Source organism: Pleurodeles waltl, chromosome 8 (assembly GCF_031143425.1).
Source record: "Pleurodeles waltl isolate 20211129_DDA chromosome 8, aPleWal1.hap1.20221129, whole genome shotgun sequence".
Taxonomy (NCBI): domain Eukaryota; kingdom Metazoa; phylum Chordata; class Amphibia; order Caudata; family Salamandridae; genus Pleurodeles; species Pleurodeles waltl.
The window spans coordinates 1,534,494,042-1,534,520,932 of record NC_090447.1 but is presented as its reverse complement, the minus strand read 5'-3'; the positions used below and the strand labels follow the sequence as shown (position 1 = coordinate 1,534,520,932).

The 26,891-nt window shown below is 48.5% G+C and overlaps 1 protein-coding gene across 2 annotated transcripts in view; it reads left to right on the top strand.

Annotated features, from left to right (window-relative positions):
• SLC37A1 (solute carrier family 37 member 1) overlaps nucleotides 1-26,891 on the top strand; it is a 384,263-nt gene that overhangs the window by 334,177 nt on the left and 23,195 nt on the right. For both annotated transcript variants that reach the window (XM_069202970.1, XM_069202969.1), the window contains 6 exons: nucleotides 1,980-2,065; nucleotides 9,246-9,294; nucleotides 11,736-11,809; nucleotides 18,121-18,199; nucleotides 20,951-21,048; nucleotides 25,492-25,556. In XM_069202970.1, coding sequence (XP_069059071.1) covers nucleotides 1,980-2,065; nucleotides 9,246-9,294; nucleotides 11,736-11,809; nucleotides 18,121-18,199; nucleotides 20,951-21,048; nucleotides 25,492-25,556 — 451 coding nt within the window. The remainder of the gene's footprint in view (nucleotides 1-1,979; nucleotides 2,066-9,245; nucleotides 9,295-11,735; nucleotides 11,810-18,120; nucleotides 18,200-20,950; nucleotides 21,049-25,491; nucleotides 25,557-26,891) is intronic.

Genomic DNA, 26,891 nt, shown 5'->3' with positions numbered 1-26,891 from the left:
CCTCTGAGCTGATAGAATATGAGTGCTATAGCGTCGAAAGCACCTTCACAATAGTAACCTTGCTTCATTTTCAAGCATGAAAGAAGTTAAGCATCACTTAGTAACGAAGTCTGCAGACCTTTAAAACCTGTGATTCACACATTGATTGAAAAAGGTTTTAAAATAAAACACTCTAGAACACTAAATAATACACACTTTCGTACCTCACGCAAGCTCTTGTGGGTCAGCCTCTGAAGAAACCCTGGCTGGCATGTTAATCCTTTCTCAGCATTCGTAAAAGCAATATGTGATGGCCAGTCTGCTATTCCATGCTTGAACACTGGACCAGTCAGCAGTCTTTTTATTTTCCAAAGGCTAAGCCTCCAAGATGGAGTTGTTGCAAAAAACTAAAATGATTTATTTTAATGTGGGACTAGGTGGCCAGGGTATTTATAGTTTTTTTCCTGTCCTGGATTGCCGTGGTTTAGCTTGGGGAAGCTGGACATGCAAATAGCTGGTGAGGATGGTGTTAGGAGCGCTGTCTGTCCAACATCATTCTCACTGGCAGCTGTGCGTTAGAGGCTGGCAGAGCCGGTTGTAGGTCCTCGTTGAGAGACCACCACCTGCCTCTAAATGAGACAAGCGAATCAATGGGTGGGAGGGCAAGACTTCTCTCAACCTTTGAAAGCCACCCAACCCAAAATGATGCCCTTCGTCTTTCCAGTTAAGAACTATCACAAGAGAATGCTTAGTACCTTTGTTACAGCCGAACCAACACCGCTGTGGACATGTGAGGCATTGTTTCAGCTCACAGAATCCCATGGCACACCCACCAACTCCATAAATGTCTGAGTGTGAGCCACTCCAAGATTAAGCAGGAGAATCCTTGAAAGATTAACCCAAATTGTACCTTAAGTTAACTAAAAAGTAATGCAGAATGATAGAAAATACAGCTGCGATCAACTGAGCGCAAAACCAAAAGATAAAGAATACAGGACTCTGTCCAACCTTAAAAAGACTTTGTCCTGAATAGCATGTAAACAAAAACCCACCAGCACCAAAGGTCTTAAAGTAGGCCTAGTAAACACTGCATCTGCCATCAAACGCTCAACAGAAATAAAAGACCTGATATTAAAAATTGCTCATGCACAGCACAATGGAAGGCTGGTCCATCAATAGTTGTACAACAATAATCAATTAATTTCTCCTCAAAGCACAAAAATCAACATGAAGGACAGGCAAGGGGTGATTCTGCCTTAATATCTTCTAACAACCTGCCTTCCTCCATGGTCAATGGGTCAGCAAATCCTTAATTTAAATATTTGCCAGTCCAATGTTTGATCAATTCAAAGTCGTTGTTCGCCTTTGCGGTTCTTTGTTGGGACATTGGGTGTGACTTCAGTGGAGATAGATCTTCTCAATGTATGGTAGTGCCTCCATATACCCACCCAGAAGATTACAATCTCAAAACCCCTTAAACCTAAAGTATCTTCAAGCTTGGACTCCTCTCAAACATAAACATCCCCACAAACACACCCTCAAACAGGAAAACACTCTTACTGAAACATCATCCAACGTACACTACTGAGCTCATCCTGTCCCACAAACACTCCAAACCTCAACACCTCCAGAACGCAACACCTTCAACCCCCAAACTCTTCAAATGCCAACACCCTTAAACTTGAACTCTCTTAGTCTGAAACACCCTTAAACTAAAACCTCACACCCAAACTCAGTATCAACCACTCTTAACACCAGTACAACCTCAAACATAAATTTAAAGAGCACTTATTAGGAAAAGATCATGGTATATGGAATATTTTAAGTTTAAAACACTTTTCGAAATAGCTAAATAGCAGTACACAAAATGTTTTTTTTTAAAAATCCATCTGGTCTTTCTTACCCGTTGTAGGCTATGCTTCATGTGGCACACACACCCCACTGTTGGTGTTTTTTGGGGATGTTGTATCTTCTGAGAGCCCTTTGTTTCTCTCTCACAGGTGGAATTATGGCCGGACTGCTATCGGACAAACTGCACAAAAGGGCATCCACATGTGGCCTGATGTTATTGTTTGCAGCACCTACAGTAAGTTACTTCTAAGCCACTTGGAGTTCTGGAGGTTTGTCTGTGTTTATTGTAGGCAGGCAGAAAGAGCCTGGGGGAGCCCTTAGCTTGCACACTATGGGTCTTAGCCAGGGGCTCGTTGCAAACACTGAGACCTCATCCATCAATGCAATTATGTAGACATGGGTCTCAGTTATTGATACACATACACAGCATAGTGAAAGCGTTGATTGCTGGTGAACGTACACAGAGATAAGTCTCAATTACTGATACACTTACAGAGCATAGTGAAAACTTGGTTATTGGTACGCATACTCCGGCATAGGTCTCAGTTACACCTTTCCGTACATTTTGAGACACAAAGTATTAGAGGGTTTGGCCACTCGAGTTGTACCTCGGTAACTACTCTTTCCATGGTCCATTTCACACATTATCCATCACATTGCTTCCTCCTGCACTTCTTTTTTTTTTTTTTACTGGCATTTAAAAAAATCTATCAAATAAGGACAGGACTAATACCTGATTCAGTTTTGCAAACAGAGTATCATCCGTAGGGATGGTGGAGAACATTGCCTCTGCCGTCCTGATGGTAATCCACCATCAACAATTTAGAAGTGGCAGCCGGACCAATGGTCATCTCTGTATATTGAAACTAATCTTTGTCACAGTGGTTCCTGTCAGCGTACTAAAAGTTTGATGGATGGCTGCAGTCAATTTGGAGGGCTGCCCACCAAGCATTAGACATTTTTCTCTTTCAGAAACAAACTCCCTAAGTAAAACTATTAACCTCCACAGCTTGGGGTGTTTCATCACAGGGTGTGAGGGTCATTATTGTGTTTTTTCCTGCCGCTCACCTCCAGTTTTTCATGGCAGTGATGAACAGGGAAAAAAAGGCATGACACCGTCCACTCTAAATAGGGCTGATAGTGAAATTTGCTTCCTCCGATGACCCCTACTTCATTGGGCTGTCAGAGGGAATTTCATAAAGTAAGGCACCAGGGGCTCTGTCGGTAGAATATCTGCCCATCTGTAACTGAGGGCAGGGCGAGGGTTTGGCATGTAGGGTACGCCGTTCCATTTTATGACAGGGTACCCCGTCTGCCAAACTCTAAATCAGGCCCTGTGTATTATGCTGTGACTGTTATTGTACCTTTCGAAAGACGTTTGCCTTAGCTACTGCTTCCCTAACAAAGTAAGATAGCTGGTAGTCTTACATAAAACTTAAACCTCATTCACTTCTTCCTGGTCACTGATGCAGGCCTCAGTTCCCTTCTACCCTACACAGGCAGAGTCCCTAGCTGCCCCTCCTCTTACACAGTGAGAAGCTGGTACAGATAAAGGCTCAGTTACTTCTCAGACACACAGAGAGGCTTGGGTACTTCTCACTCTCTGGCTGTGGCGTGGTTACCCCTGGGATACAGAGACTTGGTTACTTCTTCTCACACACACTCAGAGGTTTCAAGACTCCTTACATACATGCTTGATTACTTCTCTCACACACACTCAGAGGTTTCTAGACTCCTTACATAGATGCTTGATTACTTCTCTCACACACACTCAGAGGTTTCAAGACTCCTTACATACATGCTTGATTACTTCTCTCACACACACTGAGAGGTTTCTAGACTCCTTACATACATGCTTGATTACTTCTCTCACACACACTCAGAGGTTTCAAGACTCCTTACATACATGCTTGATTACTTCTCTCACACACACTCAGAGGTTTCTAGACTCCTTACATACATGCTTGATTACTTCTCTCACACACACACAGAGGTTTCAAGACTCCTTACATACATGCTTGATTACTTCTCTCACACAGACCGAAATGTGGTTATTCTTGAGACACAGATAGAGGCTTGGGGCCTGATTTAGATTTTGGCCGATAGGTTACTCTGTCACAACAGTGATGGATATCCCATCTTCCGAAATATAAATCCCATAGGAAATGATGAGATTATATTTCGGTAGACGGATTAGCCGTCACCGTTGTGACAGAGTAACCCATCTGCCTAAATCTAAATCAGTTCCTTGGTTACTTGGCACACATGCTAAGGCTTGATTACTCGTGTGATACAGTCAGACTCTTGGTTGTTACTTCTCAGACACAGAGGGTTGGTTACTTCCCACACACAGGCCGTGGCATGGTTACTCGTGAGACAGGGAGACTTGGTTTCCTCTCCTCACACGCAGAGGCTTGGTAACTTGGCACACAAGCTGGGACTTGATTACTTGTGAGATACAGTCAGACTCCTGGTTGTTACTTCTCAGACACAGAGGGTTGGTTACTTCTCACACACAGGCCGTGGCATGGTTACTCGTGAGACAAGGAGACTTGGTTTCCTCTTCTCACAAACAGAGGCTTGGTAACTTGGCACACTGGCTGGGACTTGATTACTTGTGAGATACAGTCAGACTCCTGGTTGTTACTTCTCAGACACAGAGGGTTGGTTACTTCTCACACACAGGCCGTGGCATGGTTACTCGTGAGACAGGGAGACTTGGTTTCCTCTTCTCACCAACAGAGGCTTGGTAACTTGGCACACAGGCTGGGACTTGATTACTTGTGAGACACAGTCAGACTCCTGGTTGTTACTCCACAGACACAGAGGGTTGGTTACTTCTCACACACAGGCCGTGGCATGGTTACTCGTGAGACAAGGACACTTGGTTTCCTCTTCTCACAAGCAGAGGGTTGGTAACTTGGCACACAGGCTGGGGCTTGATTACTTGTGAGATACAGTCAGACTCTTGGTTGTTACTTCTCAGACACAGAGGGTTGGTTACTTCTCACACACAGGCCGTGGCATGGTTACTCGTGAGTCAGGGAGACTTGGTTTCCTCTACTCACAAACAGAGGCTTGGTAACTTGGCACACAGGCTGGGGCTTGATTACTTGTGAGATACAGTCAGACTCCTGGTTGTTACTTCTCAGACACAGGCCGTGGCGTGGTTACTCGTGAGACAAGCAGACTTGTTTCCTCTTCTCACAAACAGAGGCTTGGTAACTTGGCACACAGGCTGGGGCTTGATTACTTTGAGACACAGAGAGTTGTCTGTTACTCCTCAGACAGAGACGGAAGCCCTTACTTAGATTTCGCAGCCGGTTACTCCGTCATAACTGTGACGGATAGGCTGTCCACTGACATCTAAATCCCATAGGATATACTGGGATTTAGATTTTGGCAGACGGGATAGCTGTCACCCTTGTGATGGAGTAACCCATCCACCGAAGTCAGGCGCTTAGTTAGTTCTTACATACGGATGGAGGTTTGGTTATTCTTCAGACATAGAGAGAGGCTTAGTAACTGGTCAGAGCCAGGCCCAGGCTCGGTTACTCGTGTGACACCCAGACTTGGGTGTTTATTCTCACAGCCAGAGGCTGGGTCACTCCTCAGACACAGAGTAAAAAAGAAAATGGTCACTTACCTGTAGGAGTAGTTTTGCAGCTTCAAGAGGTTTCTGGATTCACATGGTATGCATTATTCCACCTTCTAGTGGTTGGGTCCAGAAATGCTCCTGCAGCCACTGTGCACAGTCACCATCTTCTGTTTTCCCGCTTTGGTGAATTGTACCGTCCCTTGGGCTTCCTGTGTCTTGGTACAGGTACCTCCTTAGGAAGGAGGGAGGGTCATGTGAGAATTGAGAATACTCTACAAACTGCAAAACAGCTCCAGCCACATTTTGTTGTGCACTGAGAATCTTTTCTAGATTCATATGCTGGGGATTGGGTTTATAGCAGTTGTCTCCCCTTTAGTGAGGCTGAGTTGAGGCCTCTTCGTTGTCTTGCAGGTCCACACAATAGTATTTTGTGAACGTGTGTATGAAGGACCATGTAGCTGCTATGCAGATGCCATTTATGGAAAGGGTGGTCATAAAAACTATTGTTGCTTCTTTTTTCCCTGTGGAGTGAGTTCTCTGTTATTCTCCCAGTAGTAACAATTCAGTCATGTAGTATGTTTGGGATGTTTTCACTTTCCATCCTGTGAAGCTCCTCTTGGTGACTGGCGAGCCTTTATCTGATGCTGCAAAGGAAATGAAGAATTGAATTCCCTGCCTAATTTGTTTTGTTTCCTGCTGATAGTACGAGTGCCCTCATGATGTCCGGAGCTTGTAGGGCCCTTTCAACGTGCGTGTTAGATTGTTGCAAAAACCTTGGTGGCTGTAAGGTTTGGTTTACGTGTAAGGGTGAGTTGGCTTTTAGCAGGAATTGTGGGTTTCTCATCTTAGCCGTCCCGTCCCTCTGTTTCTGCAGGTAGGGTTCTTATGCTGTGAGTACCTGCTGTAATTCGCGGAGTCTTTGTAAAGACGTAATGGTGATTGAAAAGGTTGTCTTGGGTGTTTGAGTCCCGCCTCATGTATAGGTTCAAAGGGCACTTTCATTAGGTGTGTAAGTACAAAATGTACATTCCATATGGTTGTGGACACTGACGCTGGCCGTGCTAGTCCTTTTGCTTTATCAAGTAATGCTGCAATGACTGGTGCATTGAAGAAAAGTCTACCGGTGGGATACCTCATATTCTGCCCCCTATTGGTGTTGCATGTGGGGGGGGAGGTGCTGTCTTGTCTAGTCACTTGGGTGTGACCTCTCACATCTTCAAAAGGACTGCCTTGGTGTTGTGAGGTAGTGCCTCTGTGATTTTGCGCTCTAAGTGCTGACTTGTGGTGTGAAAGCTTTCTCTTGTCGGTGTTCTTCTTGGCGCATTTCCTCTTTGGAACGGACACCTGAACTGAAAGGCATCCTTCTCGCTTGTGGTGTCGTCATTCTTTTCATCCTCTTCAGTGATTCATCCACTGCAGTTCCAAAAAGGCTTCCACCCATGAAGGGAATGGTTATCGCTGCCTGCACTTTCTGCTTAAATCCTGGACCTCCAGACGTGACTCCTGAGGGTGGTGCCAGATCACAACTGCTTGCTGGTTATCAGCTGCACACAGTGTCAACTTCAGGCATGTGTTAGACATGGTTTTGCCCTCTTGGATTACAGCCTTCGTCCTCTTCTATGTTGTTCCGGGATTTGCTGCAACAACTCCATCTCTTCCTGCTCCTGATAGCCCACTGTTGAGTAGTGGGTTGGAGTTAGCTCTGCTCCATTGCATGGCCGGCAACCTCTCCATCATGTGTGCTACTGTCTTCTTCCTCTAGCTTTCCTTGTCTCGTGCGGTCCCCATGGCAGCGGGTGCACTGGCTCTCTTTTGTGCAATGGTGACGATGATGGAGTCTGTTGCTGCATTCCCATTTAATGTAAATAGGGTCCTGAGAGGAGTTTCCTTGCCACTGGGTCTTTCTGCTTTTCCTCCTGCTGGCTTCTTGAAAGCCTCTCTACCCTGGTCCCGGACGCTAGGTAACATTGAGAGGTAATGGTTTTTCAATAGAGGTTGAAGCAGGAAAAAGAAGTCAGGCTTTTTCTGTTCCAAGTGAATCCCATAGGTATCCTCAGCGTTGCATACTGCCGTGACATCGGGTGAGTAACTTGAAGGGGTATGCGCTGGCCCATTCCTCAAGGGATCCATGTCAAAAGTCTGCCATCCATTTTCGATGCTTGCAGGGCCTGGAATAAGCCCTGCTAAAAGCGACCTTTCTTCTGATCCCCTTCTTCGTAGAAGATTTCCTCTTCCTCCTCTTCATGGGTCTCAGGTGTCCCCAGCTCTGGATGCTCTTCTTCTTTTCCATGCCTTCTAACATCTTCAGGGGATTCACAATTGTCAAAATCTTTTTTTTTTGTTCTTACTCCACAGTGCTTTCATCTCGGCCTCAAGGTGGCGTTTCTTCGTTTCAACATTGAGAGACCTTTGTTCGGTGTTGAGAACTTTCTCTGTGATGTCAAAGCCTCTTTCTCTTTAGGGCCCTTCTCCTTCTCACATTGTCAATCCCTTTTTGGAGTTGAGGCTCGTTCTGATGGTTTACTGTCAGCGTTGTCTTTGGACTTCGACCTGTGGGGTTACTTCTGTTTTGATTTCCCTTTGATTGCTTCTCTATCAGGGTGGTCTTCAAGGACTTTGAGTTCGAGGGTCTCGCCTTGATCCACTTGCTCCGTGTTTGACTCTCCTTCCTTGGGCATCCTTTTCCTTGCCTTCTCTTTCCCGAAGTCGAAAACAACCTCTTTGGCACTGGATTCTCCACCATGAGCCACTTCTATTTCCTCTGGATTCTGCTCTTTGCCCGACGGTCCTAGGTCTCTCAGGAAGGGTTGCTGGTCCTGAGGCTGAGTCATGGCATCGTGTGTACACTTCTGCTTCTCGTTGGTCTTCAAGGTCTTGGACAGGAACTTGACACACGTCACACTCTTCTGAGCTTTGATCGCTCGGCAGACAGAGGTTACACACCTCATGACTCTCCTGGGTGAACTTGTTGTGTCTCTTTGGCCAGAATATAAAGGGAGCATCTGCGATGCCTCCGATTCTTCAGATGTTCTTTCTCTGACTGATGTGGTTGAGGTTCTCTCTTAAACAGCTCCCTCGAAACCTGTTGCTGACCCTTTGCGTCCTCGTATTTTCAGTTCCTTCCAGTGTTGCCTTGGTGAAACTTGACTTTGCTTGTTTCATGGTTCCTGAATTCTCACTTGTGCTTTCGGTCCATGACGGACGGTGACAGCCATGCGCAGGGGACTCTGGGGCACACCTCTCATGTCATAGAAGGATGGACATAGCGCCAAATGATTGGCAAGGGTCTGAGGGAGAAGAGAATGAGAGTAGAAACAGACCCCTCCGGACCCAACCACTAGATGGTGGAATAAAGCACAGCGTGTGAATCCAGGTATACGTCACGTGGCAGAAGACCTGGTTACTCTTTCCTTAACACAATGACAGTCATAGTTACTCACATTCAGAGAGAGGCTCCATTAATCCTCAGGTACAGACAGAATCTCAATTACTACTCACAACTGTAGAGAGGTTGGGTTACTCCTCAGATGGACAGTGTTTTGGTTACTTCTTAGGCAAACAGAAGTTTGTTTCCTTCTCATGCTCAGAAAGAGCCCTTCTTACAGCTTTTCACACACAGACAGAGGCTCAAGAACTCCTTGTGCACTTTATTCCTTCTTAAGTTACACAGGTGCAGGCTTGGTTATTTCTTCTCATAAATAAACAATCTCAATACATCCTCCCTTGCACCAAGAACAGCTTTTATACACCTAGCATTAAACATAGAAGATTTCTAACAGCCCTTGCTCCGCCTAAACTCTGTGTTTTCTCATTGCAGCTTTACGTCTTCTCATCCGTCAGTAAGATGGGGATGACGGCAACCATAGGTGAGCACTTGTCCTTTGTTGCAATAGCACAAAACTTGAGGTGGTGGCTGGTAACCGCTGATGCTTTCCCTGGGGTAACAGCATCCCATGTATGAAACATGTAAGAAGACCTTAGGTCGCGTGTACAGACTGAGGAATCATAAGTAGCACGGGTCTGCAAGTCTGCTTTCAGCAAGGGGCACATTTCATGTCATGGGGAAGCCTAGAATTTTTAGTGCAGTGTGGGAGTATTATGAGTAGTTGGAGGATGGGTGAGTGCAGTGAAGTGTTGCAGGTTGGATGAACACAGCGGAGCTTTGGGAAGTCGGATACAGTGTTGACTTTGGTCGGGTGTTGTGTAGAACAGTGGAGTGTTGGAGGATTGTAAACAGGAGGATGGGTGAGAGTGGGGCGTGTATAATGCAGTAGTGGGTTAGAGGGCTATGAGTAAGTGCTGTGTTAGCAGATGGAGTGGAGATGTGTTCGTACAGGGCTGGCTCCTCGTTGAGGTTGAGATTCTCAGGGGGTCAGTGGGTACATGTCAGGACAGGGTACAGTATGTTCACGTTGGTAGCTGCTTGTGTTTTTGTTCCCTTCCTTGCAATCCTCTTGGTCAGCATTCTGGATTACACAGACAGTGAACTGAGAGAAACCAGCAGGCAGTGTAGACTTCCAAGTGACAGTGGAGGCTGGAGACCATTTTGCTTGTGGGTGATTCAAGAACACTGACGTACAACCATGTCGAATTTTGAAAGTTGCCCACAACAGCCAGCAAGTCTGTCACAGGGCAGCAAACAGGACTCCATGCTGATCACCTGCCAGGGTCTCAGCCTGATCAAGGATGCCTGCAGCCTTCACCTCTAAGACCATCCAATGAGTCATACTTTCCAATTTTTCCTACTTTCTTGTCTTCTTGGTGGCCAGAGCATGCCAGCCGACCCTTGCTTCGATGGGGCACTGAAGTGTCACCATTTTGTCACCCCTCAGAAGATTAGTTTCTTGTGAGCGTGATAGCTCCGAGACGCCGTTAGATAACACAGTGATGATGGATGTCCTTTTTGCTATGTGGCACTTGTTATCATATAGGAGAGACATTCAAAAGTAAATTTATAGCTCCTCCAAGAGCAGTCAACTGCGTTCATCAGCACTGGTGTCCAGTGTCCGCCACTAATTTAGAGACAGGTTGTGCCATTGGCGGTGTGCATTTGACGACAGGCCAATATGTTGTCATGGTCTTAATTTCTTGAGAGGTTGCTAGGTAAAGATAACAGGACACAAATTCCACTGGGTGGACATTCTACCAGGCTTGTAGGCTACCTGAGAGCTCATTATGCCCAACTGAAGTCATGATTCTCATTCCTTCCAGGGAGTGTGGTGCAGGATCTATACAGATAGGTTTCAGGCACTTGTGATCTGTGATCACAGTGAAGGGACGGCCATAAAGATGGCTGAGGGCCAGTGGAGTGGTGGTGGTTTCCTCTTCGCTCTGGCACAACCCCTTCTCAGTGCGTGACCGCAGCTTGGAACAGAACCCCCCAAGACCACAGAGAATTGTGTCTGTTGTCAGAAAGGTGGTTTTAAATGGGTTTGAAGATGCCGGGGTCTCCTTGGAAGCGAGATCAGCACTGACCCCCTGAAAGGCATGTTTTATGCCTCATCCACACCTTCAGGATCAATCTCTGAACTCCTGGCTTAGATTGTTAACAGTGGGTACTCTGTGGTGGTTCATGGTGAAACACTAGATCCACGTAGCATATAGTGGAGGTTGGTGATAGAATTTGGCACTCCAAGGGGGGCTGCTTATGGCTATTGGTTGGTGGTACTGGTTGCATTGCTGAGGTTGGTAACGGCAATGGATACTCTGTGGCAGCTGGTGGTGGTGGTGCATTGGTAGCTGGGTGCACTGGAGAGGTTGGTGACGAGATGTTGATTGATGGTGGTGGATACTCTGTGGCAGCTGGTGGTGGGGGGTGAATAGTGATACTAGGTGCAGTGGGCGGTGGTGATAGGGTGTTCGTTTATGGTGGTGGGGAATGGCAGTTTCTAGTGCGACATTGGATTCTGTGAGTACTATGAAGGCTGGCGATGGGGGTGTTTGATGGCAGTGGATACGCTGTGTGAGCTTCTGGTGGTCCATTTGATACTGGCTGCTCTGGAGAGGTTGGTGATGTGGATTTGATGACAGCAGTAAACAGCCCTTGGTGATTGCTCTTGGGTAGTGGATGCTGTTAGTGGGTCCACCGGGGAGGTTGATGATGTCTTGTAGGTTGTCATCAGTGGACACTCTTTGGTGACTGCTTGTGGTCATTGAATTATGTTCACTCGCGCAGTCTGTTTGGTGTGTCTGTTGGAGCTCGAGGAAGGCAGTGAGGGGCGTGAGTAGACACTGTCACCAGAACATCAGTGCTGGCTGCACTGCAGATAACGGTGAGTTGGAGCCTTCATATGGTTTGTCTTTGCAGGGATGCTGCTGCTCTCTGGAGCTCTGGTGAATGGTCCCTACTCGCTGATCACCACAGCCGTCTCGGCAGACTTGGTAAGTTCTGTCACCAAAATTATAACAGTCTTAAATTCTCTGTACTCTTCATGTTAATACTTCCCTTGGTGCACTGTGGCCTCAATAGCATTATCTGGCCTCACTATGTTCCAAACCATCCTTTTACCCTTGAGATCTGAAGCAGCTCTGACTTCCCTGGTCACCAGCCATCCTAGGTTGTGAGTCACACTTAAGACCCTCACACGCTTTTCACCAATCCCCCAGCTGCAGTCTTGGTCACACAGTTCTTTCTACACATGCATGCTGTAGCTACACCAGTCAGGGCAATCTCCTTCCCTTGCTATGCTTTCTGGTACCCCATCCCTTTAGGCCAACCAGTGTTTACTGTCATCACTGTTCGCACTATCATACCCAGCTTTCACTTGTCACCTCTGCCCTCTATGCAGTCATCGCTTCTACGTTCACTCTCATGTGTGCCCCTCTAGCATTCAATTCCAGCCAGTCATGCCCATCTTCGCATCCCCTTCACAATCACCCTTTCCTTTCCTTTGTGCGGCTGTTGCTTTTGCAGTCTTAGAACACCCTGCTTTCACCAACACCTTGGCCCCAGTGATTCTTTAGTCCCAGATCTCTCCTTGTGCTCCCCTCAGCATTCTTACTCTAGCCAGTCTCTTTTAAGCCAGACCCTGGCCAATCTTTGATTTCTTGGAACTTTCAGAGTGTCAGCATTTTAAAGCTCAACAGGAGTGCTCATGTGCCCTTTTAAAGTCCCCTGTTTCATTGCTATAAAAGCCTAAATGAGGTTAGTGAAATAAGGGCTTGAAGGAACTTTGAGGTGCTTAAACCTTTGAGGTGGATGATAACAAATGTAGGCGAAATGTCATAAGTCATAATCCTACTTTAATATGATAATTTGATTATTACAATTGTGGATACACTTTCCAGGACTGATTAATATAATTGTTCATGGCCAAAATCAACTACTTACTAGTTTGCTGTTGGCACTGTGTGGGCATTGAGTCCGCAGTCCGCCGTCCACCAGCAAAACCAAGAAACAGTTCCAAAGACGACATCTTTGCATGCAAACCTTCTTTGGAAAAGGAAGCTCCAGAAAATGTTATGGAGTTTAAAGTGAGGCTTGCCTGATCCAATCCTGATTAGTAAGTCAAACAAGGATAAAAATACAGGATGAAGCTAGGCAAAAACTAGTAAAACAACAAGAAATGGGGAGACTTTTAAACGTTAAGCAAAGAAAAATATTTGCAGAGACTCTGGGACTTTGTTAATCATCTCAAAGGACGAAAATGTTAGTAATGATGTAAACAAAGTTCAGGTTATTGGCTGATTAGAAATGGACTATATGTGATGAAGATTCCTTTGGGCAAAATATTTAAAATGGGTTTAAAAGTTAAGCTCATATCAGTGATTATAGCATTGGCAACAAATGGATAGTGACTTCTGGGGTGGAAAGTTTGATAAGAGTCACTAGGCCTTCTCGTGATCCAAGCCCAGACTGTGTGCCGATAAGCATTTACTAAAAAGATCAACTATTGGGGGGAACTCACCTTTTTAACACCTGCTTCGGACTCCTTTAGAGGTTCAGGGCCTCACCCCTTACATGAAAAAGGGATAGGCTTTACATTACAGGTGGGGTGCGGAGAACACATTGTTAGATAGTGACATGATAATCTGTGCAAAAGCCCCACTCATTGAGCTGGAGGGAACAACAACCAACAAGCAGCTACTCCACTTACTCCAACAGGGATTAGGAAAGGATGCAAGACACTGATACCATCCTTATCACCAGCACTCGAGCCTCTAAAGGAGCCTTGGTTAGGAGTTCACCGCTGTACGTCTGTTTGCAGATTCTTCCGAGCTTTTGGTATGGAGTGCAGGTTGAGTCACTCTTTGGGGATCCCCAGAACATTGCTACAAGCTATTCAAGCCCTGAATACAGAGGGTGAAAGGAGGTCTGAAGTCAAACGAATCGAGAAGATTTTTACAGCCACAGGCCTAAAGAAAGGCTACCTCCCTGCCCACGTCCTGTTAAGGTTTTATTACACCCAGGAGACAAGGCTAAGGAGATGTGTGAGTAGGTGATACAATAATCATTGATTAGACACCAGTTGGTCTACTGTGCTCATGCAGCTTTGGAACCATTTAAGCACCTCCCCCCCTCCACAGCGCCTTGAGACCCTCACGGGTGAGTAGTGCGCTTTACAAATTCCTGATTGATTGATTGATTTAACTGCAAGAATCAGCTCAGACTTAGGGGGTCATTACAACCCTGGCGGTCAAAGACCGGCAGGGTTGTTTTGGCGGTGAAATCCCTGGTATTACGATGGTCACACCACCGGGACCGGCGGTTTTCCGCCACTTTGGTCCCGGCGGGAGTAATCCTCCAGGGCAGCGCTGCTTGCAGCGCTACCCAGGGGATTACGAGTCCCCCTCCCGCCAGCCTTTTCATGGCGGTTTGCGCCGCCATGAAAAGGCTGGCAGAAAGGGGAGTCGCGGGGCCCCTGGGGGCCCCTGCACTGCCCATGCCAGCGGCATGGGCAGTGCAGGGGCCCCCTGCCACGGCCCCGTGCAGCTTTTCACTGTCTGCTATGCAAACAGTGAAAAGCACGATGGGTGCAACTGCACCCGTCGCACGGACGCAACACCGCCGGCTCTATTTGGAGCTGGCTCCTGTGTTGCGGCCCAGCGGGGATCTCCTGATGGCCGCGGCGGGAGTGCGGCCGCATTGGCGGCTGCCCGGCGGTCAGACCTTGGCAGGCGGCTGAAGGTCGTAATGACCCCGTTAATGTCTCTAATATGAAGATAATGGTATCAAAGAGAAAGATATATTTTCTTCAGTGGAAATCCGAGGGCACCATTAGACCTTGGTGGAGGGCTTACTCTGTTATCATTGTGACGGAGTAACTCATCAGCCAAAATCTACATTAGGCCCTAAGTCTAGCGCTATGACTATTTCAAGTGCCCATCACAACGCCCATCTCAATGCAGTTAAATCTAAATCATCCACCCGAACCAACGTATTTACAAAACTCTACTTTCAGTTGATAAGTCCTACAGTATTTTGGTTTCTGCAAGCTGCAACAGGTAAATGTGTTCTAGGATTGATGTATGGGTTTACAGCATTCAGTGACAAAGGTGGCCTTTGGCTCAGTAAGTAGCTTTGAGTATGATTAATGTCTTGTTTTTATTCCACAATCATGTCCGCTGGCTCGAAAGTGAGCTTCATAAACTTGCACAGCGGCTGGGCGCCTTATCTCTTAAGACATTTTATTGATTACAAAAAGCAGAGAACCACACCTTAAAAACACTACCTCTGGAAAGAAACTAAAGCTTTTGAGTACCCTGATGCTTAATGACCTGAGAAAAGAGTGGTTAAGTAATTGATCATAATCAATTTTAAAAGATGAACTCAAACACACCCTCCCCCTTAAGCTCTTTGGCAAAGAAATTCAAAAATACAAAAGAAGTAAATATGTATTCACTAACCTCTTAACTGAAAGACTTGACACATTGTATGTTTTTCATTTGATATTGAGGAGACATGTTCAAATTCTGAAAGACCGAAGCAAAAATGATAATTTTGAAGATTATGGCCCTCATTATGAGTTTGACAGGCGGCTTTCACCAAACTCGTCCCGCCATCTGACCGCCAGTGCGGCCAGAACAATGCCAGCCCTATTACAAGTTTCCTGCTGGGCCGGCGGGCGGAAACAGCGTTTCTGCCTGCCAGCCCAGTGGGAAACAGGGCCTTAACATTGACGCCAATTCGTAATTGAGCTGGCGTCAATGTGGCGGTGCGGCGGGTGCAGCAGCACCCAACGTGCTTTTCACTGCCCATAATTCAGGCAGTGGGCAGCGCAACAGGACTGTCCATTAAGTCCCCTGCACTGCCCATGCCAAGTGCATAGGCAGTGCAGGGGATCCCAATGCCCCCATTCCACCAGCCTTTCTATGGCCATGAAAAGGCTGGCGGATTGGGGAGTCGTAATCCCCAGGGTGGCACTGCATGGAGCGCCACCCTGGCAGATGACAACCGCTGAGACCACCAGTCTGGCAGCTGGCTGTGTTGGCGGTCTGACCATGGACACTCCGCCACGGTCGTAATGTGGAGGCTGGACAACTGCTTTGGCGGCAATCCGACCTCCACCGCGGTCCTGGCGGTCTCATGACTGCAAGGGTTGCAATGACCACCTAAGTGGTTCAAAATGATAGACAATAAGCACGTCATATGTTGTTGTGTCAAGCTTACGGATGAAACGAAAAAATGGTTGAAATGTTGGCCAATGTGGAAACTAGGAAAGTTAAAGTCACAGTTTATTATGTTTTAATTATATGTATTGTATGATTTTAATTAAATAGACAGTGAAAGCTCTTTGTCCTACTTCATGTAGAAGCCGCCTGGATAAGATAGGTGTTATATTCTCTCTAAAAGCTAACATGTCCAGTACCCAATACACACACACACATCACTTTTATACAGCACAGGCTGTTTTTCCTGGAGTGACAAAAAAAGTAAGACCTCTTTACCAAGGGTTAGAAATGCAAATTTAGACTTTGGACCTCATGCCAGCCAGTGAAGTATTTAAGTACATTTAGTTTTTGTCAGCTCACTTAAGTTATGTAGAAAGCTAATAGGATCTTCCTACAATTGACTGATCTCTTGTTTTTCTTATATTTGTCAGTCAGTATAATAGCTTGGACTTGCCCTGATTTAATACTAAGTTGGGAGGGAGCTGACAACATATTCGTTGGTCCCAGAGCCTCAAGGTCTCAGTGCTCGGAAGCGTGAGGCTGATCCCTTGCAGAAAGGAAGGCCCGGCGGCTGCCTTTCTTCATGTGTTTTTTTTGTTCTTCAACACAACATTCAACACATATGATTGTTTGGCAATGAAAGACAACACATAGTAGAGGTGACATCATATTAGCTTAAAGCTTTGAGAAATAGGAAGGGTTTAGATTGTGTCTGAGAGAAGGATAAGCTTCCATCATCCAGAGATGCTGTAAAAGGTTGTTCCGGAGAACAGCGAAGCAATGTCCTCCATGTTGCTCTTTCATAAATCTTAGTATTTGTATCAGTGCAGCCCTTGTATATTGTAGCTGATGAGGTGCGATATGACAAAGAGGTAGGACACGCAAAACAGATCCAGTACCATTGATTGGTTAATGAGCAGTTCAGAGAGATTCTGAAGCATCCCATTGGCAGACAGGAAGCCAATCAAGCGAGGCAAGACAGCTGAGGTGTTGGATGTGCGGGCAGCAGCTTCCTGTAGGCATGCGCCTGAGTCAAGTGTTTATCAGGAAGGCCTAAATGGACACTGCTGGATAAGCAGAGGCACAAAAGAGAAAGGAGAATGCTGCATAGTGCTTTCTTGCAGAATATACCAGAGTTGGTAACATTATTAATCTGAGGCATCACAGAGCGGTTCATACTTATGCATGGCCCTGTGGGTTTAACCTGCTGAACAGGAGCGGGTGTCAGGAAGTGACGTTTGCACTCAAGAGATCCGTCTTTAAGATTGTTCAGAACCAGCCACCATCTAGTGCACCTAAACTGATGGATAATAAACATCCTGGCTCTACCAGTGATGCTTTGCTCATGCGTGGAGTACCAGCAGGACAGTGACCGAGGTTCCACTGAGAGAAGAAGATCTCCGGTCAAGAAACGAGGAATGGCACAGAGCCCTGAAGAACCCCACTTTTAGCTAGGCACTGCATCTTCCGTACCTGACAGATTGTGTCCAGGCCAGTGCAAGATGCTGAATCACGGTCTGTTCAGATCTGTGTTGCACTATCTTGTGATCCACCGTATCTAGACAGAATTTAAATTTACTAGGATCTGGGCTCCTTCTTGGCCAGAATCATAGGCCATCCTCCGATCGTCCGAAAGCGACATTACCAGCAGCCTAGTACCTGTCTGTGATTGAAGTAGGGTTTGAGTGGTATGCACACTGTTGTGAGATTCCATTAAACTTTACTGTTAAGGTATCACTCCCTCCTCAAGCAATGAGACCAGTTTCGACATTGGGCGATATCTCGCGAGGGTGGTAGTAGCTATCCAAGGGATTCAGGTTATGAAGAGGCAGTGGTTGTTTTAAAAGCTGTAGGACTATGGCAAAAGTGAGGGAACAAGCCCTGTCTGAAGCGAGACCTAAAGATGGAACTGCCTGGGTCACAGTGGGGTCCTTTGCTCCTTTTCTCTGTTCCTATTACTCTTCTCTGATTGGCTCATCTGATCCCTCCCTGGTGCCCCCTGCTGTGGAAGCTCATTCCTGGGTTAGATAGTGTTGCTGGGCCCAGGATTCAATCTGTGACCTCTTTCTCTTCCTCCACAGGGAACTCACAAGAGTCTGAAAGGAAATGCAAAGGCGCTCTCTACGGTGACGGCTATCATTGATGGGACGGGGTCTGTAGGTGAGTCTGTACTTCAGGGTCTGTTAATATCAACACACCCGGGTCTGTGCTTGAGTGTCTGCACATCGAGTCTTTAGATGAGCGTCTGTACTCGAGTGTCTGTACATTGGGTCTGTAGATAAGTGTCTGTACTTGGATCTGTAGATGAGCATCTGTACTCGGGTCTGTATGTGAGCGTCTGTACTCAAGTGTCTGCACATTGGGTCTGTAGATAAGTGTCTGTACTTGGATCTGTAGCTGAGCATCTGTACTCGGGTCTGTAGGTGAGCGTCTGTACTCAGGTCTGTAGGTGAGCGTCTGTTCTCGAGTGTCTGTACATTGGGTCTGTAGATAAGTGTCTGTACTTGGATCTGTATGTGAGCGTCTGTACTCAAGTGTCTGCACATTGAGTCTGTAGATAAGTGTCTGTACTTGGATCTGTAGATGAGCGTCTGTACTCGGGTCTGTAGGTGAGCGTTTGTACTTGAGTCTGTAAGGGAGTGTCTGCATCCGAGGTCTGTAGATGAGCGTCTGTACTCAGGTCTGTAGGTGAGCGTCTGTTCTCGAGTGTCTGTACATTGGGTCTGTAGATAAGTGTCTGTACTTGGATCTGTATGTGAGCGTCTGTACTCAAGTGTCTGCACATTGAGTCTGTAGATAAGTGTCTGTACTTGGATCTGTAGATGAGCGTCTGTACTAGGGTCTGTAGGTGAGCGTTTGTACTTGGGTCTGTAAGGGAGTGTCTGCATCCGAGGTCTGTAGATGAGCGTCTGTTTCCTTGGGTCTATATATAAGCGTCTGTACTCAGGTCTGTAGGCGAGTGTCTCCATCCCAGGTCTGTAGATTAGTGTCTCTACTGGGGTCTGTAGATGAGTAGATGAGTGTCTGTACTCAAGTGTCTGTAGGTGAGCGTCTGTACTTGGGTTTCTGGGTGGGCATCTGTACTTGTGTCCGCAGGTGGGCATCTGTACTCGGGTCTGTGGATGAGCCTCTGTACTCGGGTCTGTAGATGAGCCTCTGTACTCGGGTCTGTAGATGAGCGTGTGTGCTTGGGTCTGTTGGTGAGTGCCTGCATTCTGGTCTGTAGATGAGCGTCTGTACTCGGGTCTGTACTCAAGTGTCTGCACTTGGGTCTGTAGATGAGCATCTGTACTTGGGTCTGATAAGGGTTGAAGGGGCTGCACTGTACCCTGCTGCGGGTATCACACCGCTGGTGAGGGTTGAAGGGGCTGCACTGTACCCTGCAGTGTGTATCACACCGCTGGTGAGGGTTGAAGGGGCTGCACTGTACCCTGCAGTGTGTATCACACCGCTGGTGAGGGTTGAAGGGGCTGCACTGTACCCTGCAGTGTGTATCACACCGCTGGTGAGGGTTGAAGGGGCTGCACTGTACCCTGCAGTGTGTATCACACCGCTGGTGAGGGTTGAAGGGGCTGCACTGTACCCTGCTGCGGGTATCACACCGCTGGTGAGGGTTGAAGGGGCTGCACTGTACCCTGCAGTGTGTATCACACCGCTGGTGAGGGTTGAAGGGGCTGCACTGTACCCTGCAGTGTGTATCACACCGCTGGTGAGGGTTGAAGGGGCTGCACTGTACCCTGCAGTGTGTATCACACCGCTGGTGAGGGTTGAAGGGGCTGCACTGTACCCTGCAGTGTGTATCACACCGCTGGTGAGGGTTGAAGGGGCTGCACTGTACCCTGCAGTGTGTATCACACCGCTGGTGAGGGTTGAAGGGGCTGCACTGTACCCTGCAGTGTGTATCACACCGCTGGTGAGGGTTGAAGGGGCTGCACTGTACCCTGCAGTGTGTATCACACCGCTGGTGAGGGTTGAAGGGGCTGCACTGTACCCTGCAGTGTGTATCACACCGCTGGTGAGGGTTGAAGGGGCTGCACTGTACCCTGCTGCGGGTATCACACCGCTGGTGAGGGTTGAAGGGGCTGCACTGTACCCTGCAGTGTGTATCACACCGCTGGTGAGGGTTGAAGGGTCTGTATTGTACCCTGCTGCGGGTATCACACCTCTAAAAAGGGTTGAAGGGTGCTGTGCCATACTGTAAAGTGGGTATCACACCTCCAACACCCGTTGAATGGTGCTGTGCCATACCCTGCAGTGGGTATCACACCTCTGGTAGTTATTAAAGGGGCTGCGCTGCAAGTGCTGTGTTGCAAGTATCACACTTCTGGTAGTGGTTAAAAGCGGGCTGCGGGGTACCCTGCAGTTGTTGTCACTCCTTTCTTCTGCCTTCGGTATATTACCTTCTGCGAGGGGTGATGGTGGAGGGGTGTGCTCTGCAGCATGTATCACACCCCATGAAATGGATGGTGCCAGGGTACAGTACCCTTTATTGGTCTTGCTAGAGGGTAGGTATCCTGCAGTTGGTGTCAGTCCTCCAGTGAAGGGGCATCAGTTGTCTTGGTTATACTTCCTTCTGCGAGGGCTGATGGTGGAGGGGTGTGCTCTGCAGCAGGTATCACACCCCATGAAATGGATGGTGCCAGGGTACAGTACCCTTTATTGGTCTTGCTAGAGGGTAGGTACCCTGCAGTTGGTGTTGGTCCTCTAGTAAAGGGGCGTCAGTTGTATACTTCCTTCTGCGAGGGCTGATGGTGGATGGGGTGTGCTCTTCAGCAGGTAGCCAGCCTTTGGGTAGGGGTGTGGTTTGGAAGGTGGTGTACCCTGCAGCATTTATCACATCTCTGATCAGGGGAGTTATTACCCCTGCATCCGTGAAGAGAGCCCAGACTGACTGCTTGTTTCATCCTTCAGGTGCTGCCCTCGGCCCCCTGCTGGCAGGACTCATCTCCCCCTCAGGATGGCACAATGTCTTCTACATGTTGATGGTGGCAGACGCCTGTGCATTACTGGTGAGTTGGATACACATCCTGCATGACACACTCAAGGCCCTCCCACAAATAACTCTTGCACCTTATAGTGTCATGTTTACATATTGCATCCCTCAGGTCTAGCATGTGTGGTCTCATCTCACGTGTAGTCTCATCTCCAGTGACTCCTGACATCTGACACTCCAACTCCCAGGTGAAGCATGCACTAGTTTCATCTACATAAAATCTAACCATCAAGTACAGCATGAAGCCAGCAAGCGCTACTTCATCTTCAGATACTGCAACCTTCAGGTGTTGCATGCACTGACCTCAACTACAGCTATTGCAGCCCTCGTGTGCAACATGCACAGACCTCAGCTGAGGATACTGCAGTTCTCAGGTGAAGCATGCACTGGCTTCATCTTTCTGCAACCCACAGGTGCTGCATACATTGACCTCAACTGAAGATACTGCAGCCCTAGGTGCTGCATGAACTGGGTGCAGCAGGATATACTGCAGCCCCCGGGTGCTGCGTGCACTGATCTCAACTGAAGATACTGGAGCCCTACGTGCTGCATGGACTTGGCTCAGCAGGATATACTGCAGCCCCAGGTGCTACATGCACCAACCTCAGCTGAAGATACTGGAGCCCACAGGTGCTGCATGCCCTGGGCTCAGCAGGATATACGGCAGCCCCCAGGTGCTACATGCACCGACCTCAGCTCAAGATACTGCAGCCCTCAGGTACTGCATGCACTGGGCTCAGCAGAAGATAATGCAGCCCTCAGGTGCTCCATGCACTGACCTCAACTGAATATACTTCAGCCCTCAGGTACTGCATGCACTGGGCTCAGCAGGAGATACTGCAGCCCCCAGGTGGTATATGCACCGACCTCAGCTGAAGATACTGCAGCCCTCAGGTACTGAATGCCCTGGGCTCAGCAGGATATACTGCAGCCCCCAGGTGCTACATGCACCGACCTCAGCTGAAGATATTGCAGCCCTCAGGTACTGCATGAAGTGGGCTCAGCAGGAGATACTGCAGCCCTCAGGTACTTCATGCACTGACCTCCACTGAAGATACTGCAGCCCTCGGGTGCTGCATGCACAGGCTTCATTTTCAAATATTGCAACCCTGGGGTGCTGCATGCACTGATCTTAACTGAGGATACCTCAGCCATAAGGTGCAGCATGCATTGAACTCAACTGCAGATACTGCAGCCCTCCCTGTTGCATGCACTGGCTTCATCGTCAGATATTGCAACCCTCAGGTGCCGCATGCATTGACCACAACTGAAGATACTGCTTCCCTCTAGTCCTGTATGCACTGACATCATCTTTAAATACCACAACCCTGGGGTGTTGCATGTACTGACATCAGCTGAGGAAACTGCAAACCTCAGGTGCTGCATGCACTGACCTCAGCTGAAGATACCGCAGCCCTCAGTTACAGCATGCACTGCCCTCAAATTAAGATACCACAGCCATCAGGTGTTGCATGCACTGACCTCAGCTGAAGATACTGCAACCATCAGGTGCTGAATGCACTGACCTCAGCTGAAGATACTGCAGTTCTGAGGTGCTGCATTCACTGGCTTTATCTTCAGATACAACAGCCCTCTGTTGCACCTTGCAGTGACCTCAGCTGAAGATATTGCAGCCCTGAGGTGCACCTTACAGTGACCTCAACTGAAGATACTGCAACACTCAGGTGCTGCATACACTGATCTCAATTGAAGATACTGCAGGCCTCAGGTGCTTAATGCACGGGCTTCGTCTTCAGATAGAACAACCCTACGTTGCACCTTGCGGTGCCTTAAACTGAAGATACTGCAGTCCTCAGGGGCTGCATGCACTGACCTAAATTGAAGATACTGTAGCCCAGCATGCAGTGACCTCAACTGAAGATACTACAGCCCTCAAGTGCATCTTGCAGTGACCTCAACTGAAGATACCTCAGCCCTCAGACTCTGCATGAAATGGCCTCATCTTCAGGCACTGCAGCCCTCATGTGCTGCATGCACTGGCTTCATCTTCAGATATAGCAGCCTTCAGGAGCAGCATGCACTGACCTCAGCCGAAGATACTGAAGCCTTCAGGTATGTCCTGCATCGACCTCAACTGGAGATACTACAGCCCTCATTGCAGCATGCACTGGCCTCAACTGAACATACTGCAGCCCTCAGGTGCACTTTGCAGTGACTTCAGCTGAAGATACTGCAGCCCTCTGGTGCTGCATGCACTGACCTTAACTGAAGATGCTGCAGCCCTCGGTACTGCATGCACAGGCTTCATCTTCAAATACTGCAGCCATCAGGTCCTGCATATACTGGCCTCAGCTGAAGATACCACAGCCCTCAGGTGCAGCACGAACAACCTCAACTGAAGGTACTGCAGCACGCACTGACCTCAACCGAAGGTACTGCAGCCCTCATTGCAGCACGCACTGGCCTCAACTGAAAGTACTGCTGCCATCATTACATCATGCACTGGCCTCAACTGAAAGTACTGCAGCCCTAATTGCATCACGCACTGACCTCAACCGAAGGTACTGCAGCCCTCATTGTAGCACGCACTGACCTCAACAGAAGGTACTGCAGCCCTCATTGCAGCATGCACTGACCTAAACTGAAGGTATTGCAGCCCTCATTGCAGCATGCACTGACCTCAACAGAAGGTACTGCAGCCCTCATTGCAGCATGCACTGACCTCAACTGAAGGTACTGCAGCCCTCATTGCAGCATGCACTGACCTCAACTGAAAGTACTGCAGGCCTCATTGCAGCACGCACTGACCTCAACCGAAGGTACTACAGCCCTCATTGCAGCATGCACTGACCTCAGCTGAAGGTACTGCAAGCCCTCATTGCAGCATGCACTGACCTCAACCGAAGGTACTGCAGCACTCATTGCAGCATGCACTGACCTCAACTGAAGGTACTGCAAGCCCTCATTGCAGCACGCACTGCCCTCAACCAAAAGTACTGCAGCACTCATTGCAGCACGCACTGCCCTCTACCGAAGGTACTGCAGCCCTCATTGCAGCATGCACTGACCTCAACCGAAGGTACTGCAGCCCTCATTGCAGTATGCACTGACCTCAACCGAAGGTACTGCAGCCCTCATTGTAGCATGCACCGACCTCAACTGAAGGTACTGCAAGCCTTCATTGCAGCACGCACTGACCTCAACTGAAAGTACTACATCCCTCATTGCAGCACGAACTGACCTCAACCGAAGGTACTTCGGCCCTCATTGTAGCTTGCAGGTACTGCAGCCCTCATTGCAGCATGCACAGGCCGCAACTGAAGGTACTGCAACCCTCATTGCAGCATGCAGGTACTGCAGCTTTCATAGCAGCATGCAGGTGCTGCAGCCCTCATTGCAGCATGCACTGGCTGCAACCGAAGGTACTGCAGCCCTCATTGAAGCATGCCGGTACTGCAGCCCTCATTGAAGCATGCCGGTACTGCAGCCCTCATTGCAGCATGCAGGTACTGCAGCCCCCATTGCAGCATGCAGGTACTGAAGCCCCCATTGCAACATGCAGGTACTGCAGCCCTCATTGCATCATGCAGGTACTGCAGCCCCCATTGCAGCGTGCACTGGCCTCAACTGAAGATACAGCAGCCCTCAAGTGCACTTCGTAGAATTAAGTATTAATGATAACAACATATAGCTTTTAATAAACATGATACATTTAATTGCAACATTGCTAGAGACACCTGAATGCATCAACAAGAGAACAACATTATATCTTTGCACGTATTCAACACAGTGGACCCTTCAGAGTCATCTGCAGGAACAGGAAACTTCTTTGATTTGTTGCAAGAACAAGTACAGTTAGGACACAGCTTGTCAAAGCTAGAAAAGCAATTACATTTAGTTTCAACAAAGCACCACTGAACCGATCCCATTTCGAGCATTTTATGAAAAGAAAAGCACTGCATAGGGAAAAACAATGCAGGCAGAAAACTTTTCAGGGACCTTTACAAGCCATGTTGTCTTCTGCTGTTGATGCAAAACGAGAAAGGCCTAGCACATTTCTTTTTGCCGCTTGTTTGCTAATTCAAACACATACAAATGAACTTTTAATTAATAAATCTGATCTAACACAGTTCTGGTTTCACCACCACACAAAGTGGTTCCTATGGTGGAGCTGAAAGCAGCTTCACCATCAGAACACCGAGTTCCCCTGTGCGTATAGTGGTGTGTGGGAGTGCAGCGATGGGCACTCCAGAAACGTGCCATCTCCTGGTGGGAGTTCCTCTACAGCCACACCACTAGCTTGAACCCGCACAGGGGGTCAGAGTCGCTCTAGGCCCTCATGTTCTCTCTTCTCAGTTATTTGCATGTGGAGTTGTACCTTGAATGTCAGTGTTACGCCTCTTCCTCTTCATACACATGCATGCACCCGCCCACAGTCTTTAGAGAAACCCACATTCACAGGGTTCTCACTGTTTTCTCACCTGTCCCTTTTTTGCAGTTTTTGCTGCGTCTGATCAGGAAGGAGCTGACGTGTAACACTCCTGTGGCTGCCGATCACTCCGAGTAAGTTCTTCATCTACCTGTACTGGATCAGACTCTGTGCTCTTCCTGTGTGTGCATGGCTTGGAATGACATGTTTAAGGGCATTGGCCTGGTTCCTGCAAACCTCTGAGGGAAAGTGTGGTGTAATCTAGGGCTGCTCCCTCTGCAACAGGGCTGAGGGGCTGATAGCTGGGGTTGGAGACTTGAAGGCTTACAGACTCCCTCCGCAGCAGCAATGATGGGCTTGAAGCTGGGATTGGAGGCTTGACACCTTACAGGCTCCCTCTGCTGCAGGGCTGAGGGGCTGGAAGCTGGAGTTGGAGGCTTGAAACCTTACAGGCTCCCTCTGCAGCAGGTCCGAGGGGCTGGAAGCTGGGGTAGGAGGTTACAGACTCCCTCTGCATCAGGGCTGAGGGGCTGGAAGCTGGGCTTGGAGGTTACAGACTCCCTCTGTAGCAGGGCCGAGGGGATGGAAGCAGGGCTTTGAGGCTTGAAGGCTTACAAACTCCCTCTGCAGCAGGGCGAGGGGCTGGAAGCTGGGTTTGGAGGCTTACAGACTCCCTCCGCAGCAGGGCCAAGGGGCTGGAAGCTGGGCTTGGAGGTTATAGACTCCCTCTGCAGCAGGTCTGAGGGGCTGGAACCTGGGGTTGGAGGTTACAGACTCCCTCTGCAGCAGGGCTATGGGGCTGGAAGCTGGGCTTTGAGGCTTGAAGGCTTACAGACTCCCTCTGCAGCAGGGTGAGGGGCTGGAAGCTGGGTTTGGAGGCTTACAGACTCCCTCTGCAGCAGGGCCGAGTGGCTGGAAGCTGGGGTTGGAGGTTACAGACTCTCTCTGCAGCAGGGCCGAGGGGCTGGAAGCTGGGCTTTGAGGCTTGAAGGCTTACAGACTCCCCCTCCGCAGCAGGGCCGAGGGGCTGGAAGCTGGGTTTGGAGGCTTACAGACTCCCTCGGCAGCAGGGCCGAGGGGCTGGAAGCTGGGGTTGGAGGTTACAGACTCCCTCGGCAGCAGGTCCGAGGGGCTGGAAGCTGGGTTTGGAGGCCTGGAGGCTTAAAGACTCCCTCTGCAGGAGGGCTGAGGGGCTAGAAGCTGGGGTTGGAGACTTGGAGGTTTCAGACTCCCTCTGCAGCAGGGCCGAGGGGCTGGAAGCTGGGGTTGGAGGCTTAACCAGCAATGGTATTGTACCTCAAGTGGCAGGGGCTGTCTGGAACCCAAAAAGATCTAAGTAAGCATCTAAAGTTGTAAAGCCCTCTGAGTGTCCAGAGACATATATATATATATATATATATATGTTCGATGGCATGTGTAGCTGCAGATACACATGCTAAGCATTAGTCGTCCTCCATCTAGTGTTGGGC